Below are 17,196 nucleotides of genomic sequence, written 5' to 3'. Positions count from 1 at the left end.
TAAATCAGTGAACTGAAACCAAAGTTATGTCACTTATGGTTTTGAGTTTTTTAATTTTTTTATTTAATGTGCTTGAAGTTGTATTCTGTAGTAACTTCACCCTCCTTGGCTGCCCCAAATGACTCCTTAGGAAATTGTACTCTGTAAGCAAAACAAATCTCTTTAACTTAGGGCTCCCTTGCAATGTCACAAGACTTCTTGCTTGCTTTAAAATAAAAAGTGTGAGGACAGAGGGCATTTAAAGCAATCAGTGGCTGATTAAGTAATTTCGACCAAATAGTAGTAAGGGAAGCAGAATTAAATCATGTGTAGCAAAAGTTCTAGCACATTTATTATGCACAGTATAAACTTTCCTCATCAGACATCTGAAATAAAATGATCAAATGTTTCTTTAATAATAACATAAGAAAATATAATCACAGACTATGTGATAGCTTCATATTTTTACAAAATAGCTCATTGTGAGGCTGTAAAGAGAAGTCTGAAGCATCATTATCTTACGGAAGCAACATAATGAGGTAAAGAGGAGCCTTGGTTAACTCTTATTTTCTCAGCCACAAAACTTTTATACCCTATTCCTCAGATGCATTGGAATAAAACCTATTATTTTAATGCTTAGAATTCTGCTTCTAGCCAAGACTACCTTCTCTGCCCTGACTCTGATACTGGGTAGTTAATGAAAGGCAGAAAATCGCTATCAAGTCTTACTCCAGTCAAGAGGTATATTCATATATTCAACTGCAAGATAACAACCTGCAGAGCTGAGCTGTTCCTTTCCAAACAGCCCAATGCTGCTGGAGTCCACAAGATGGAGTAGAACTTATCTCTAGCAGCCTTTAGCAGAAGTAGCTTAAAGCCTATACTTAGCTTGTCTGAATCATGGATGAATAAGAGGCTGCTGATCTCTGAATTCTCAACAAAAATACAAGAGCTTCCGTGTCCTTTGTGTAACACAAGTTGTTACATTCTCAGTGTCTAAGAAGTCAAGAAGACAGAATCACTCATAAAGTAGCTTATATTAGGAAAAAAATAAGATATAGACCTGAAGCTTTATATTGCTGCAACACTAAGCAAATTGACTTTCAACTCTCCTATCTCTCCTATTCTCGCCTCCTTCTCCTATTTCTTAACAAAACAAACAAACAAACAAACAAACAAAAAACCCACACAACCCACCACAAAACCCAAAAACTTTCCCCTATATAGTACAAAAAGCTCATATGCAGCATCTAAAGCCTCGTGACTAACGAGTGACAAATCTCAAGCACATGCAGTTGTTGGATGGAAAAACAATTAACAAGCCATACATCAGTAGGCTACATCAATATTTGCGGCACACAGCAAGATCAAATTTTCATGCTGGGGTAGTTTCAGTTCCCCGTCATGATAGGTCTTCCTACCGAACACAGCCCACATACATTAATGAAGTGGCTTTACTGAGTAGCTGTGTTTCCATGTCAGTGACGAGGACAAGCCCTTTTCACAGCAGTGCACCTGTCGTACCAATCCTCCAAGTTACAACGACTTGAATCACAGGCAGAGTAATAGAGATCTTTTAAAGCTGTCACAACTTAACTGTGTAAATCTAAGATGTCAAAACACATGATTTTTTTTTATTGAAAATTATGTCTGGGGACACAGATAGCAGTAAAAACCCGTGCTTTTTGTTACTTTCCTAACTTGTTCAAAGGTAAACTCTTCCTTCATCTTTCACGCCCTTTAACTCTGAACACCAAGCGAAGTGCTCAGTCCAGGGCGGGCCTGCCTTGCAGCCCTGCCTTTGTGTGCAGCTGCTTCACGCTGCCTCCGAGACATGCCCTGGTTCCCGGGACCTGCCCGGGTTTCAGCACCTGCCCCGGTTCCTGCCCGGCTGCAGCACCAGCCCCCATTTCCCGGTGCCCTCCCGGTTCCCACCCCTCACCCGGGGCGGCGGCGGCTTCCTCGCCCCTGGCCGCGGTCATGTGACCCGTCCAAGATGGCTGCCGGGGAGCGCCGCGCCGCGCCCGCCGCGGGAAAGGAGGAAGACTTTGAGGTTATTGACAAAAAACAGCTCCCTGACGCGGCCGAGCTGAGGAACGAGGAGAAGGCGAAACCGGAGGAGGCGAGGTGGTCTGCTCCGATCTTGTCGCTGGCCAAGAAAGCCTCGGAAAACTTGGCGCTGAGCTATGGAAGCGCCCTGAAGTCCGCATCCCTGGTGGGATTGGTGTCCAAGTCCGGCAGCAGTGACAGCCCGGCAAAGACAAGTACGGCTCCGCTTCTTTAGTAAACTCGCTTTTGTGGTGCGCAAATGAGTTCGCTCCCGTAAGTGCTGCTGGGTCGTGTCAGTGGTGCATGGGTGTTACTTTGAATTTCTTTTTATAGGATGCTGCAGTTTTGTATTGAAGTAAAATTAAACAAGCGACACAGATGTAGAACTTCAGAAATGCATTATAACCAGAAGAAACCTAAACTCTTCTATTTGGAGAAATTTGCTTTTGTTTTATTTGCTGCCTGTTCTCCTTCTCCTTAAAGCTTCCCTCACCATCAGCCTGGCTGCACTGAGGGATCTCTCAAAATTCCATATCCTCCCTCGTGTGCTGCAGGTTCCGGGAAGGAATTTGCTGTAACTTTCCTGTCAGAGACTAGACAAGCAAACTAAGATACAGATTTGTTATAAGTTACTTTTTAACTATACTAAAAATGCCTTCAGTTTAACCACGACTTGCTTTGTTCGACATTGGCATTTGTGGATCTAGCAGCCCTACAGATTTGTGGAACAGGTCTCTCAGAACTGAACTAAAAGGGCTTTAGTTGAATCATATGGAAAATAAATCTCAGTAATATTCATAAAGAGGAAAAAAAACCCAAAACCATTCAAATGCAGCAGAAATTGGGCCTGAAGCCTTGTACTCCAGAGTCTCAGACTGGTGCTTAATTGTTCTGGAGCACTGGAGCTCAGCTTTGCTCTGTTTGGTGCTGACCTTTTTGATTTTAATGGTACTGAGTATTCAAAGGGAAGTTCCATGGGGCTGAGTTGGGACAGCATGGGGAAATATTACTGCTGATGGACTTCATTTTCTGTAAAAATTCCTCAGTGTTGCATAGTCAGAGTTGAAGATTAATTGTCCTGAAAAAATAGACTCTTTTCTTTTCCTGCATCTCAAAGTCTCACACCAAACTTCTCGCAGGTTTGTTTCCTCAGTGCTCATCTTGCACACCTGGGATCTAACCTGACAAAGGGCAGAATATCCCATTTTCTCTGTTTGCATTTGGAATAATGCTGTGAATAGATGTCATTCAAAACAACATACAGCATTTGGCAGGGAATAAAATATTCTCTTACTTGAAATGAAGCTACTACACTTAATGGAACTTTTACCATAATCTTTCAGCTTCTTCCTTGTAAATTAAGGGAACACACCACCACCTCCAAAATTGTTCAAAGGATTCGGATAATATGTTGATGAGTTTTATGGAAAATTCTGTATGAAAAATCTGTTAATAATTTTATATGAAATGTGAACAGGCACTAAGGCACCTGTTCTACCTGTTCAATATTATTTACCTTTGACCAAGCACTATAAATTTAATTTAAAGCAGGTATTTTTAAGAAATAAGCCAAGGCCTGCAAGGCCACTTGTGGAAAGCTTGGAGCTTGTTCCCTGCTGTCATCTTTTTCCAGAGATTGTATACTCTACCTGCTACTTCAGATCTATTGATCACATGTTCTAAACACATAAACCCCATTCTAAAACCAGTGTCTTCCACTGAGGAAATTGTGTCCTGCCTTGCAGAGAGGCCAGAAGCTTCAAATCTAAAGAAAACAAATCAAGAAAGACTTGAAGTCCAAAAGACCAAGGGATGGAGAACTGTGAGCTTTCCTTTGTGCTTCAGTGTTTTCTGACTTCAAAGTGTGCTGAATAATTACAGTAAACAAGGCATGTGGCTTCAAAAAGATGTTGAAACAAATCTCTTGAGTTGAATAAGATACAAAACGGTGTGACTGCATTCTTAAAGATTGCAGCATCATGTCTGTGATCTTTTGCACTGGCATAACCTGGTTCCTAATCTTTGATGCTTGGCTTTGGTAGTGTGTCTAACACCTGTTTATTTTGCGTGTACCAACCTGCACAGTTTTGCAAAAGATGTGCTTGACTGTGTAAATTTGCAACAGTCTAAAAAATATTGTTCAAGTAATTATTTAGCTTAATGCAAACCCATATTAAGACCCTTCTTAGTTTAAAATTGTGTTCATAAAGAGCATTTCATTCATGGTATTTTATTTTTTTAAGTCTTGTGGGTAATACGTGTATCTTGAGCAAGGCATAGAGGGAAAGTATTCCTGATAAGTAAAAATTCAAATTCAAAAAACCATCAAAATGGTTAGCAATGCTTTGAAACACCCCAGAAAACTCACTCATTTTCTGTTTGTGCAGCTTTTTTTCCTGTTCCTAATGTGTACCCTGACAATATTGAGATCAAAATTCTAAATATTACGGTGCTTTTAATCCTGAGCTTCATGTCAACACATTATATACAGTTTTGAGGTATCCACTGGCTGTAGACAATATACAGTATACTCTTTATATATATATGTATATATATAGTATACTGTATATTGATTATACACTATATACACTATTGTATATAGTGTGTATAATATATATACAATGAACTATACAGTAGCCTGCAGAGATTACAGCATTTTGTGTGTATTGTAGATATTAAGGTCAGTTAGATTAGAATGACTCTGTTTTCCATCTTCTGACACAAGGAGGAGTTTTGCTCATTTTTAACCCTAAATTAGCATTGTGTGCACAAAAAGAAAGGTAAAATTAATGCCAGAGACTTTTGCATGATCTTAAAAACGGTGTTAATCATCTTGAGTGTGACTGACACAGGGCTGGGGCTTCTGCCACTGCTGTTGCTGCAGAGTGTGGCCATGTGTGACCCACAGGTGGCAGCAAGACTGTCCTACTGAAACAGCAGTGGCTTAAAACGTGATTTTGGTGGCCACTGGGCTGTGGTTGGCAGTTCCTATCAGAGCGTGTAGGTGCCTTAAGGAGCAAGGGGGCTGGTCCCGGTCTTGGTCCCACTCCCCCTGTTGCCCTAAAACAAGTTCTTTCACTTGGTCTGCAGGAGGCCAATCCATGCAGAGAGTGGAGGGATTTGATTTATTTACAGTTTTGTACAGAAAAGGGGGCTGGGTGGTAAATCCACAAAGCCAGCATGACTACCAAAACTTTTCACTATTTTAGCAAACAAAGGTATTAATGTTCATTGGCTACAAATTCCTGGGTTCTTTTATTAATTTCTATTCTATCTTCTATTGGCCAATGATATCCTCGCTTCTCATGCTCATTAGTCCACATGCCCAGTCTACCTATTCTTTTGGGTCGGTGGGTTTCTTGGGGTCGGTGGTCACAGTCTGCCCCTGCCAGAATTACCTTCTACCCAGTCGGAGCAGATTGAGCACAGTTGCTGAAATGGCTTTATTAGTTTCTTCCTTATCTCGGAGGTTCTGCCAAATGTCATAAAATCATAGAATATGCTGTGTTGGAAGGGACCCACCAGGATCATTCAGTCCAGCTCCTAGACCTTTACAGGATCATCCCCAAGAGTCACACCATGTGTCTGAAAGTGTTGTACAAATGCTTCTTGAGCTCTCTCAGGCTTGGTGCTGTGACCATTTCCATGAGGAGCCCATTCCAGTGTCCCACCACCCTCTGGCTGAAGAACCTTCTCCAGATCGCAACCTAAACCTCCCCTGACTCAGCTTCAGGCCGTCCTTGCGGCGCATGAATTCTGCATCCTTTGAGTCCACTACCAGTGCTAACATCCTTTTCTTAACCTCCCCTAGGTCTGAGGTCACTAAAGCATGTCCAGCCCTAAACCTTAACAAGGCAATTCTACCGACAAGTGATTCGCCCTTGTAATACCTAGGCGGCACTTACAGCTTGCTCGTTAGCTGATGTTTCACGGGTTAAATCACCCTTCCTGTTGCTTAGGCTTGAAATTGTACAAAGATCGAAGAACATCCTTTCTTAAGTAAATCTATACATACTCCACATTTTGCAACACGCCCCGGCCGGGCCGAGCCCGCCCCGCGCCCCTCACACTGCTCTAAGATGGCGGCCGGCCCGCCCCCGCCGCGCGCGCTGTCGCCGTGGTAACGCGGCGGGCCGGGGTCCCTCAGCCCCGCGGGTCCCCCCGGCCCGGCCCCGCCGCTCAGGTAGGGACCCCGCGGGCCGGGGGCTGCGGCCGCGCTCCCCCCGGGGCTGGGCGCGGCACTGCGGGGGGGTTTACCCAGCTCGCCCCCGCCGCAGGATGGAGGCCCAGCGGGGGCAGCGCGGCGAGGGGTGTCTAAAAGCTGCGCAGCGTCTCCGTGCAGGTTCTCCCCAGGTACCTGGAAATGGGGCGGCCACACCTCGAGTGCTGTGACCAGTTCGGGGCCCCTCAATGCAGGAACGACATTGAGGGGCTGGAGCGGGCCCAGAGAACGGCAACAGAGCTGAGGAAGGGTCTGGAGCACAAGTCCTATAAGGAGCGGCTGAGGGAGCTGGGGATGTTTAGTCTGGAGAAAAAGAGGCTCAGGGGTGACCTTATCACTTTCCACAAGTCCCTGACAGGAGGCTTTAGCCGGATGGGGGTCGGTCTCTTCTCCCAGGCAAACAGTGATAACAAGAGAGGATATAAATCTTAAACTGCAGCAGGGGAGGTTTAGGTTAGACATTAGGAAGTATTTCTTCACAGAAAGGGTTGTTATACATTGGAATGGGCTGCCCAGGGAGGTGGTAGAGTCACTGTCCCTGGAGCTGTTTAAAGAAACACTGGTCTGGTACTCAGTGGCCTGGCCTACTTTGATCATACATTGGACTCAATGATCTCAAAGGTCTTTTCCAACCTAATTGCTTCTGTGATTGTAAAGCAGCTTTCCTTTCCCCACCCGTGTGCCTCCAGATACACGGTGTCACACCATGGAGGAGCGTGCCAACCTCATGAACATGATGAAGCTCAGCATCAAAATCCTCATCCAGTCAGCCTTGAGCCTGGGCCGGACCTTGGACTCCGACTTCCCACCGCTGCAGCAGTTCTTCGTGGTGCTGGAACACTGTCTCAAGCACGGGCTCAAAGGTGGGCACTGGCTGCCAGGCTGAGGAGAGGCAGGTCAAGGAGTCTCTCTCATGTCCTGATGTGGCCCCAGCTTGACTTCTGAATGACATTATTCTATAAACATACAGTGCTAATTAGTATTACAGATACAACTATGTGGTTACCCTTGTAAACCCTGTATTTTGTGCCTCTTAAACTGTCAAAGTGGTTTTAATGCCCCCTTTCCACAGACACTTTATAAGCTGGTAAGACAAGGTGACAAAGTAAAATTTATCTAAAATTCTGGAATTGGAAGCCTGTCATTTTTCCTCACAAATGTCTCTGTATGCTCCCTTTAGTGAAGAAGACATTTATTGGACAGAATAAATCGTTTTTTGGTCCTTTGGAGCTAGTGGAAAAACTTTGTCCTGAAGCATCAGATATAGCAACTAGTGTTAAAAATCTGCCAGAGTTGAAGTAAGTTAATTGTTGGGGATGATGCATTTTGTTTATGTGGCTGGGAAAAGGAATCCTTCGTGTAGTCTCTTGGCTTCCTTTAATGAGCTCTTGTTACCAAAGAAAAAAAAATAGGGCATGTAGGAGGCATTGACTTCTCCAAGAGATGAGGAGGATATCTCAAAATAATTCAGAATTTCTGACTCAAACAATGCTGTCAGATTAAAAACAGCATTTGGAAACTTTTATAACCTTGCTAAAAGTAACTAAAGTCTTCACAGGTATTTTTTTCGTCTTCTTTTCCCCACTTCCATGATTTTATGTCATTTTGTGCATGTGCTGGTAGTATTTGGTTTGAGTAATTCAGGATGGTTGAAGTAGACTTGATTTTAGTGCTAGGATGTATCAATGGTTGGGTTATGGTGCTAATAGACAATATATATAGTTTTTCAAATTAGGAAGATTTTACAATATACTTTCCCTGAAGAATGGAATATACTTAAATGCTCTCGTGTTCTGGAGACAACAGTTCATTTCCCCAGAGATTTGTTGTTGTTGTTTTTAGTAAATAATGTCCTTCCCCTCATTTTGTAAAGTGAGAATTTTGAATTGCACAAATCTAGTTAATAAAACACCTTGATTTTACCGAAACATGCAACTTTTCATTTTAGGACTGCTGTGGGCAGAGGGAGGGCTTGGCTGTATCTAGCACTCATGCAGAAGAAATTGGCAGATTATCTCAAAGTACTCCTGGACCATAAACATCTGTTAAGGTAACAGCACAGACATGTATTCCTGAATGCCATTGTATTCCTGAATCCCTGACACCTCCTGTGGCTCCAGGGAGAGTCATTAATTGACCAGTTTAAGCTTGTTCTTGCAGCCTGCAGAGGAGCAAGTGGTTAATTATTTTTGCAGTGAATCTACAGAGGAACTTGCAGAGTATTTTCTGAGAGAGTTCTAAATCTTCTGCTTTATTCAATGAATTAGTGAGAGCTCAGCTGAGTTTTGTAAAGGCTGCATTATGGTTCATATGATTTCAGTGATGGAAGTGCCATTATAATTGTTTGATGTGCAGTGATGCCTTATACTATTTCTTCCAGTGAATTTTATGAACCTGATGCATTGATGATGGAGGAGGAAGGAGCTGTTATTGTGGGTCTGCTGGTTGGACTGAATGTTATTGATGCAAACCTCTGCTTGAAAGGAGAAGACTTGGATTCCCAGGTGAAGATTAAAGCTTAAATTGGATCAGTTGGTATAAGATTCTAGTAGAATTAAGTACATCTATAAATACTTTATTGAGATGGCTCCAGATTTCTTTCCAGCATGGCTTGTGTTGGTGCTTCTTGGGTTTCCCTCAGTGACTCAGAAGTATGTAAGTCACAGTTTATGGAAATACTGTCAAAACTAATAACTGCCAGGAAACTGGTCACACATCATATGGTTACTTTGATGCTTTTATGACAAATACTAGCTTGCATATTTGCATCAGCTGGGAAGAATATAGGTATTATTTGTCTCCCTAAATCTAAACCTCAGATTTTTATCATTTTCCAAATATACAATAATGCCTGCTTCTTTGTGTAATTGCACTGTGAAGGTGTGTTAATATCTTAAATATATTTTTCAGGTTGGAGTTATTGATTTTTCCTTGTACCTTAAGGAAACTCAGGACAGTGATGGCAAACAGTATGTATGGTGAATTAATAATTCTAAATCATTACAGTTTTTGTAGAACAAACCTGTCAGACAGTCTGTGGGAGGATGGGAGTGCTGGAGATCTCAAACTATTAATCATCCAAAAAGGAAAACCCAAACTGTATTTTGTTACCTAAACAATTCAGAGACTGAATTTGTGGTAGTTTTAACAACAGTTTGGAGAGTTTGAGTCTTGAGCTGGGACCAAATTAAAAGTACACAAAATATTAGATTGTGCTTTTATTTGATTTTAGAAGAGATGATTTGCGAGTCACCCATTGCTAACTCACTGCTTTGTTTCTAAGCACAGTTTCAGAAACCCTGTCAACTAAGTAGCTGTCTTTGAGGGAGACATCAGTTATGGGGGGGAAAAAACGTAATTTTAAGTGAAATATTAGATTTGAGACTGCTGTTAGCAGCACTGGGTCAGGTCCTCTAAGGTCTTCTAAGACGTGTAGCAAATGAAGGGATCTTCATATTTTATGTGTTTCTGTCACTTCAGAGCACTTCAATGTGGAGCTGCTGAGAAGCAGCCAAGGAGCTGCTTCGCCTTCCTGGTACTTCTGATCCAGCTCAGACACAAGTATTTTTATAAGGAAAGGATATAAGATTTTAGCTCTGTTTGCAGGTCTGTGCTGAAAGCCCTAGTACAAAATAGCACTTTAGAATGAAGGAGTTTATTCTCAATCAATAAATTCTCACTTTTGTAACTAGAGATGGAGGGATTACAGCTGTCCTTGACCAGAAGCATTATGTGGAAGAACTGAACCGACATCTAAGGTGGGATTTTCATCTATTCTCATATACAAAGAGTTGTCCTGTTTAGCCTTTCCAGCATGACTTTGAATGTCTCTGCTGTCAGTCTTGTAGATTTTGGGTTGATATTGAAATGCCTTTTCTGATTATTTCCCAAAAATCTTCGTTTCATTTTGTAGTCTTACTCTTCTGCAGGCACATGCAATGCAGAAAGCAAGTGTGTGTAATAGTTTACTTTTTTGAGACTGATTAACAGAATATTTTGGAGCTATTTTTTTCAAGAGAAACTATTACAAGTGCATCTGGAAATTCATTCCTTGGAGGAAGAGTCTTCCCCCATAGGTTGCTCAGTGGGAGGAGCAGGTCTCCCTTACCCTCTTGAGCAGGAGGGGTGTTAAGACTGCGAAAGCTGAGACAGAACAGGGCTGCCAGCAGAAGGGCATGGTCCTCTCAGTGCTTAAGAGGGACAATTGTTCTTCCTCAGGACCTTTTCCCAGCTCACCAAAGTACTTCGTTGTTAACAAATGCAAGACTGTAAAAATACTGTTGGAGGATAGGAGTAAAAGTTAAACATTGACACTTCATTTATTGTTTTTATGCATCTCTCTTCTTTGCTGCAGTTGCACAGTTGCAGATCTCCAGAACAAAATAGACTGTTTAGAAAAGACCAATTCAAAACTCCAGGAAGAGGTTTGTGTCTGGTGTGTTAAATACTCCTCACAGCTCTTTTCCATCAGAGACAAAACTCCCTAAGACTGTACCTTACACCTAAAATATTTGAGTAGATACTGGTGAGATGTGGGGACTGGATGGACTGGCATGGGTTGGTATGGCTCCTAGTTCATACCACAGATCCAGGGTGGGTATTAGCCTTTTACACTACAGTGTGTTTCTTTGCTCAGTTAATATTTAAAAATAATTGATGAGGATGTGAAGCAGAAGATGGTGAACAAATACTGGTGGGCATATTAATTTTGGCTGACAGTGGGTACAGCTGCAGAAGGGTCAGGCAGCTCCTGGGGAGAACAAAAGGGGAAGTGAACAGAGAGCTGCTGCAGAGACTGAGCTACTGACTTTAGAATTGCTCCAGATGCTGCATGATTTCACAGTGATTAGATACAGATCTATTCTCTTCATACAGCTCGCAGCAGCTACCGACCGAATTGGATCCCTTCAGGAGGAGCAGCAGCAGCTAAAACAACAGAATGAATTAATTCGTGAGCGGAGTGAAAAAAGTGTAGAGGTGGGACACCTATTTAGAGATGATGAGGATCCTTAAAATAAGTGGTCTCTTTTGATCAGCTGTAGGGAGTTCTCCCAAACCTGCTGTGAACTGGAACGCTTAGCACACTTGAGCATGTTGCTATGGAGGTCACTGGGTTTGGGTGTTGTATGCTCAGGCATTAGATTTTACTGTTCTTTACTACACACCCAAAAATACACTTGCAGAAGGAAGAACAAATTCAAAGTATTAGAAGTAGTAAAGTAAAAAGTATAAAATATTCATGTATTTTTATCATTACTGTATCTTTGAAATTTCAGCTTATTAATGTTTGCCATGTCATTGATTGTAAAACAGTAGGATTTTACTTGAAATAGCACATTGAAATACCCTTATTACACACAAGAATTAAAGGGATACTTTAAGTACTTTGTGATCTTATGTAGCTGATGTTTCTTGTAGGTAACAAAAGAGGATACAAAAGTAGAATTGGATACTTACAAGCAGTCACGCCAGGGTCTTGATGAAATGTACAGTGATGTTTGGAAGCAGTTGAAAGAAGAAAAAAAGATCAGGCTGGTAAGGAAACTTAACTATAGAAGTGAAGTGAAAGACACGGGATTCAGCCTACTGTAACATTACAAATACAAGATGACAGCTGTGCACCTTTTGCAGCTGTTTGGAATTCATTGAACAATTGCAAGCAAGATGCTGGGCATTGGTCATTAATAGTGTCTGTAAGGTACTGGGAATTGGGGCTTTTGGAGTATTGGAAATAACAGGTCTCTTTTTAAGAAACCACTGGCATTATTACAGCAAAGACACAGTTTGTGTATGGGATTATCTGGGTTTTATCCCTGACATATGGCTACGTAGCAGTAACTAGGAAATCTCTTTGTAAGGAACTAGAGAAAGAGTTGGAGCTACAAATTGGAATGAAAACAGAAATGGAAATTGCCATGAAACTTCTGGAAAAAGATACTCATGAAAAACAAGACACTTTAGTTGCACTTCGCCAACAGTTAGAAGAAGTGAAGGCCATTAACTTGCAGATGTTTCACAAATCTCAGGTGTGTACAGGGGGCTGGGGGTGGTTTTTGTGGGGTTTCTCATTTGGGTGGGTTGTGGTTTTACATCTTCTTTTCAACTGGATGAAACTGTATGGTAGGCATTTCTACAAGGATGTAGAGTAGTGGAGTAGTAGTAGTAATGGAGTAGTAGTGCTCACACAAAATATACACGGCTTGTTTCCATTAATGAAATAAAACTTTAACTAGCTTCTCCATGCATGAAGTAAGAGTTCAGCAAACCTTCCTCTCCCACACCTGGTGCCAGAATTCCAGAGGGGATTTCTCTCCATTTTTTATGGCCTATTTCCCGATGCCTGTTCAGACTTTACCCAGGTCTTTGCCTCCTTCCCAGACACTTGCAAGACAACAATCAGTGAAACCCCAGTGCTGAGGTGTGCCTTTACTTTTGAAAGCAGTATTTATTTGGGGTTATTTTTTTGCTTCGTGGTTCCATGCCCACTGAGTGCAGTTGTTACATTCAAATCATCATTGGTATTCTTACCCTGTCAATTTAATCTGATCTTATTTCTTCAAGCATTTTCTGAAGAGAACATTTCTGGCTTGTAGCTGATCTCTTAGGTCAAAACTTAGTTAAGGTGGTTTGGGTTTTTCCGAGGTTGTAACAAAACAATTGGAGCAATGTCTGCTCTGGCATTATCAGCATTTTGTTTGCACATTCCAGTCAGACCCAGGCATGGCCTTTAGCAAGCTGAACATTCTTTTTCTGGTGGCAGACTTTAAACACTGTTCACTATTTCCTACAGAATGCAGAGTGTTCGTTACAACAGAAAACAGAAGCAATATCCTCTTTTGAAGGAAAAACAAATGAGATGATGTCCTCTATGAAACAAATGGAAGAGAGGTAATAATTCCAAGATCAGAAAGTCAATGCTGAAGTCAGTATAAAGTTTCCAGTATAAACCTTTACAGGATGACCTTCCATATGCCCTATAGCCATTTGGGCCTGTGTGCCAGCATGAGCTTTTTCACTTTCGCTCTTCATCCCTCTGTACTTGCTGTTCTTTCTTCCCAAACATGCCCATAACTGACCCACTGGAAAACCATAGCTCTTTCCATAAGCAGACTGTTGAAAAACATGTTCACTTCACTTTAAGAACAGGTGTGACTTTGGTTTTGGGGTTTTTTCAGAAACAACTGCTTTCAAAAGTCTTTTTTTTTCTCCACTAGCATTTTCAGTTCAAGCTTTTACAAAGATCTCTGTGGTAACTCTGAAAGAAGAGGGTGAGAGGGTGCAGGAAAGGAGTGAACTAGAAACAGATGTCCGTGTTCCTTCCTGTGTAGGCTGCAGCAGGCGGAGAAGGCCAGGCAGGCAGCAGAGGAACGGTGCAATAAGATGAAGCAGGAGCTGGCTGGGAGGCTCAACTCGTGTCGGCAGCAGATGGCCCAGCTGGACAGCAAATGGTATTTAATCTGAGCAGGTGTTTTCCTTCCCTTTGCCATTTCTTTAAGAAGTGTTTTCTCCTCATTTTATGTTCAGGTCTAAGGAGGGGTAGGTTTGAAATTTTGTTGGCTTCAGCACTGACAGATGTATGCAGGACCCAGGGAAGCACAGCACTTCTGTACAGTGCACAGTTAGCATCAGGATTTTGACATGTTTTTTCCAGAACATCCAATTTAGAGCACAGAGTGGCTGCAAAAATCTGCCCATTCCAACTAGCAATGGAGCTTTCAATTGCTTTTTTAATAAATCAGGAGATAGGTATGGTCATGCTTGTAGGCTAAGCTTAGAACTGACTGTCATCCAAAGGGACTAGGATTTTTGAAGGGACTTGTGGGTGTGTTCTTAGGGAATGTTAATCCTCTAAAGATTTCTAATACCAATAGAAAAGCTTCTTTCACCATTCAGACTTCAGGGTAGGGTGTCCCTTTTAAACACAACAGTTTAAAACCAGGTAGTGAAATATTTACTCATGGGGATTGGTTTCTTCGGGGGTCTTTTGGTTAGTTGTTTTTCTTCTAACCCTTTATTGCTGTTTGTTTTCTGTGACCTGAAGATGTTAACATATGTTAAATGTTAACAGTGTTAACATTTTTGATGTCTGCTGCCTGTTCTTTCCTTTCCCAGAACACCCCTCTAGTTTTTCCCTCTTTTGGACAAGATTTCCACTTCTCACACTGTTGCTATCCTTAAGTGCTATAGGATATTCTTCTGCTGTAGGGTTTTTTTAGAATGAATTATTTTTAAACAGCTCAACTCTGGAAAAGGAGTTAAAATCTGAAAAAGAACAGAGACAAATTTTGCAAAAAGAACTGCACCAAGAGAAAGATGCAACCACTCTGCTTAAAACAGAATTGCAACAGATGGAAGGACTGAAAAAGGTATGCACAGTTTCAAGCATTCAGAAAAACTGAATGGGATTTATTTTTTAAGCATGAACATTCTTGTTAACCTGAAGAGGATTTGCTGCCATGCATGGAGCAGTTTCAGAGGACACAATTGTACCCCTGTATCTGTCTGTGTGCTCCTGTGTTGGCACAGGACTGCCATGTTCTAGCTATGTTCAAGGATGTTCAAAACCTGAAAATCTTCCTCTTTTTGGTAAATATGGTTAAATGATTCTATTGTTTGTGCAGAACCTGTGGGTAGTTCCCCCATGTAATTTTAAAAGTCAAGCCTTATAAACAGGGGGATTTGCAAAGGAGCTGATTCTCGTGAATTGCTTGAGTAGTTTGGGTTGACTGATGGAGGTTATAGGTCAAACAGTGCACAAAAACTTGATTTTGTGCTTGATTTTTTAGGAACTGAGAAAACTGCAAGATGAGAAGCAGCAGCTGAAGAAGGTCCGTGAGGAGCAGGAGCAAGCTCTTCAAGAAATGGGGCTTCATCTCAGCCAGTAAGTTCTAGGGAACAGAGCTCCTATAAATGACATAAGCTGGAGTATCAGACTAATACCAAGAATTTTAAACCTCATCCGCTTATAAAAATGAATTGATGTGAGCATTCTAGGAGGCAATTACTATGCATGGGAAACTAAAGAGCCATGAAATGAAAGTGAGGGAGGATCTTGTCAGAGTGACCTGGCTGAGATGAAACATTAAAGGAAATGTTTAGTTCTTATAGTGGAACTGTGCTTTTCCTACATTCTTCTGCTTATACTGAAAAAGGGGCAAACCCTGAGTTGACAGTTTCCCAGTGAGAGTGAATGGTTCAGAGGGGTAACAGGACTGAAGAATTGGGCTTTGGGTTCAGTGACTGGACAGTGGAATGGCAGGGAAGACCAAACATAACTAAATTAAAAGTCATGCAGGGCACAATTTTTTTTTCCAGATCGAAGCTGAAGATGGAAGACATTAAAGAAGTAAATAAAGCACTAAAGGTACTCCACATCTTATGGATATTTTGACTAAGCATATGAATTTCATTTAATACCTTCAAATTTCACCTGGTTATTCTGCTTTAAAAGGTAGTTTTGTAAAATACCAACAACGTTGGTAAAGTTTATTTGTATCTCCAGTGTGGGTTTCATTCCAATTTTCCAGGGTCATACGTGGCTGAAGGATGATGAAGCAACACACTGCAAGCAATGTAAAAAGGAATTCTCCATCTCGAGAAGGAAGGTGTGTTGTTCAGTGGATTATTTTTAAATAATCCATGGAAAGCAAAAGTGGTGCTGTTGCATACTTTGCTAGGAAAGACTGAACCTGTTCAATTCTGAGTCTTGTTGGCATGATAAATACATAGGGAATAATTTGGCATTTACCACCCAAAAAAATATTACTGCCCCCTGCTTGGGTGCTCTCTTTGGTGGGGAGCTGCTGTGGCTGTGTTCAGGCTCCCTTCCCGGCTGAGCAGGTGCTGCTCAGTGCCCGGCCCCTCGGTGTGGGACAGCGCGGGGACCCGGCAGCCGCGGGGGCCGGACCGGGCGGGCTGCCCTGGGCGCGGGCCTGGCCGGGCCCGCTCGGGCTCCTGTTCCTGGCTTTCCCCGAGCCGGGGCGGGTGCAGCTCCTGACCGCGGAGGGAGGGCGGCTGCGCCTGGGATCGCACCCTGTGCTCGGCCCTGCGCGGGAGGAAGTGCTGCTGGGAGGGACTCGGTGGACTCGGACGCAGTTCCCGAGGCCTGACTTCTCTCTTCCTGATGCTGTTTGTAGGCAGCTGTGCTCATTCTGACTCTGTTTTTGTAGCACCACTGCAGAAACTGCGGGGACATCTTCTGCAACACTTGTTCCAGTAACGAACTCGCGCTGCCATCGTACCCGAAACCCGTCCGTGTCTGTGATAATTGTCACACGTTACTGCTCCAGCAGTGCTCCTCTAACTCCTCCTAAGGCTCTCCCACCCTTGACAGAGCCACTCTAACATTGGAAAGTAGCCATTATTTTTTTAATTCTGAATTGCAGGTGTCTTCTGTGCAGCAGACTGGACTGGCTGGTCTGATAATTTCCACTGTAAGAGCAGTGTAAATTAATTTGTAGGGATTGTGCAAGCTTAATGCTTCTCCAACTGGAATAATTAAGAAGCTTATATCAACTGTAATTTCCCCTAAAGTTCTATTTGAAACTAAGATTCATTTTTCTGATTTTTATAGATATTTGTATTAAAATTTGTATATGGCATTTCTACATTTATTTGATCCCTGTAGACATCACTGTCTCTCTGTACATGAACTTCATTTCTTTACCTTCACTGTAGGTGCTCCTGTGTGTTCCCTGGCTCGTGTACAGTTTTGTATTTGCTCTAAGTTAGAGAGGAAAAGGTCAATTTATGAATTGTCTATAGAAAGAGCTTTATAAGGAGTGTCAATGAATGTGCCTTCAGTTCACTGCGGAGTCAAAAACTGCACATTATACTTGTTCTGGAAGTCGCTGTGACCACAGTGCAGTAGTTACACAATAAAGTCTTTTGCAAAAACTGAAAGCAAGTGACGTTCTAATTTTTAACACCTGTCAGTCACAGATCCT

General features: G+C 42.2%; 1 protein-coding gene across 1 annotated transcript; it reads left to right on the top strand.

Annotated features, from left to right (window-relative positions):
• Positions 1-1,975: 1,975 nt before the first annotated feature.
• On the top strand, positions 1,976-17,070 carry RUFY1 (RUN and FYVE domain containing 1; the record flags this gene model as incomplete). Its single annotated transcript, XM_082291531.1, has 18 exons — positions 1,976-2,243; positions 6,940-7,113; positions 7,431-7,548; positions 8,199-8,300; positions 8,631-8,754; positions 9,161-9,219; positions 9,943-10,008; positions 10,605-10,674; positions 11,126-11,227; positions 11,669-11,785; positions 12,109-12,276; positions 13,041-13,138; positions 13,579-13,698; positions 14,487-14,616; positions 15,037-15,131; positions 15,566-15,614; positions 15,778-15,855; positions 16,420-17,070. 18 exons carry the CDS (start codon positions 1,976-1,978, stop codon positions 16,561-16,563), a joined length of 2,082 nt encoding a protein of 693 aa, XP_082147657.1. The 3' UTR covers positions 16,564-17,070.
• Positions 17,071-17,196: the final 126 nt, after the last annotated feature.

Source organism: Coloeus monedula (assembly GCF_965178545.1).
Source record: "Coloeus monedula genome assembly, chromosome: 15".
Classification (NCBI taxonomy): Eukaryota; Metazoa; Chordata; class Aves; order Passeriformes; family Corvidae; genus Coloeus; species Coloeus monedula.
This window is presented reverse-complemented; position numbering and strand designations above follow the sequence as displayed.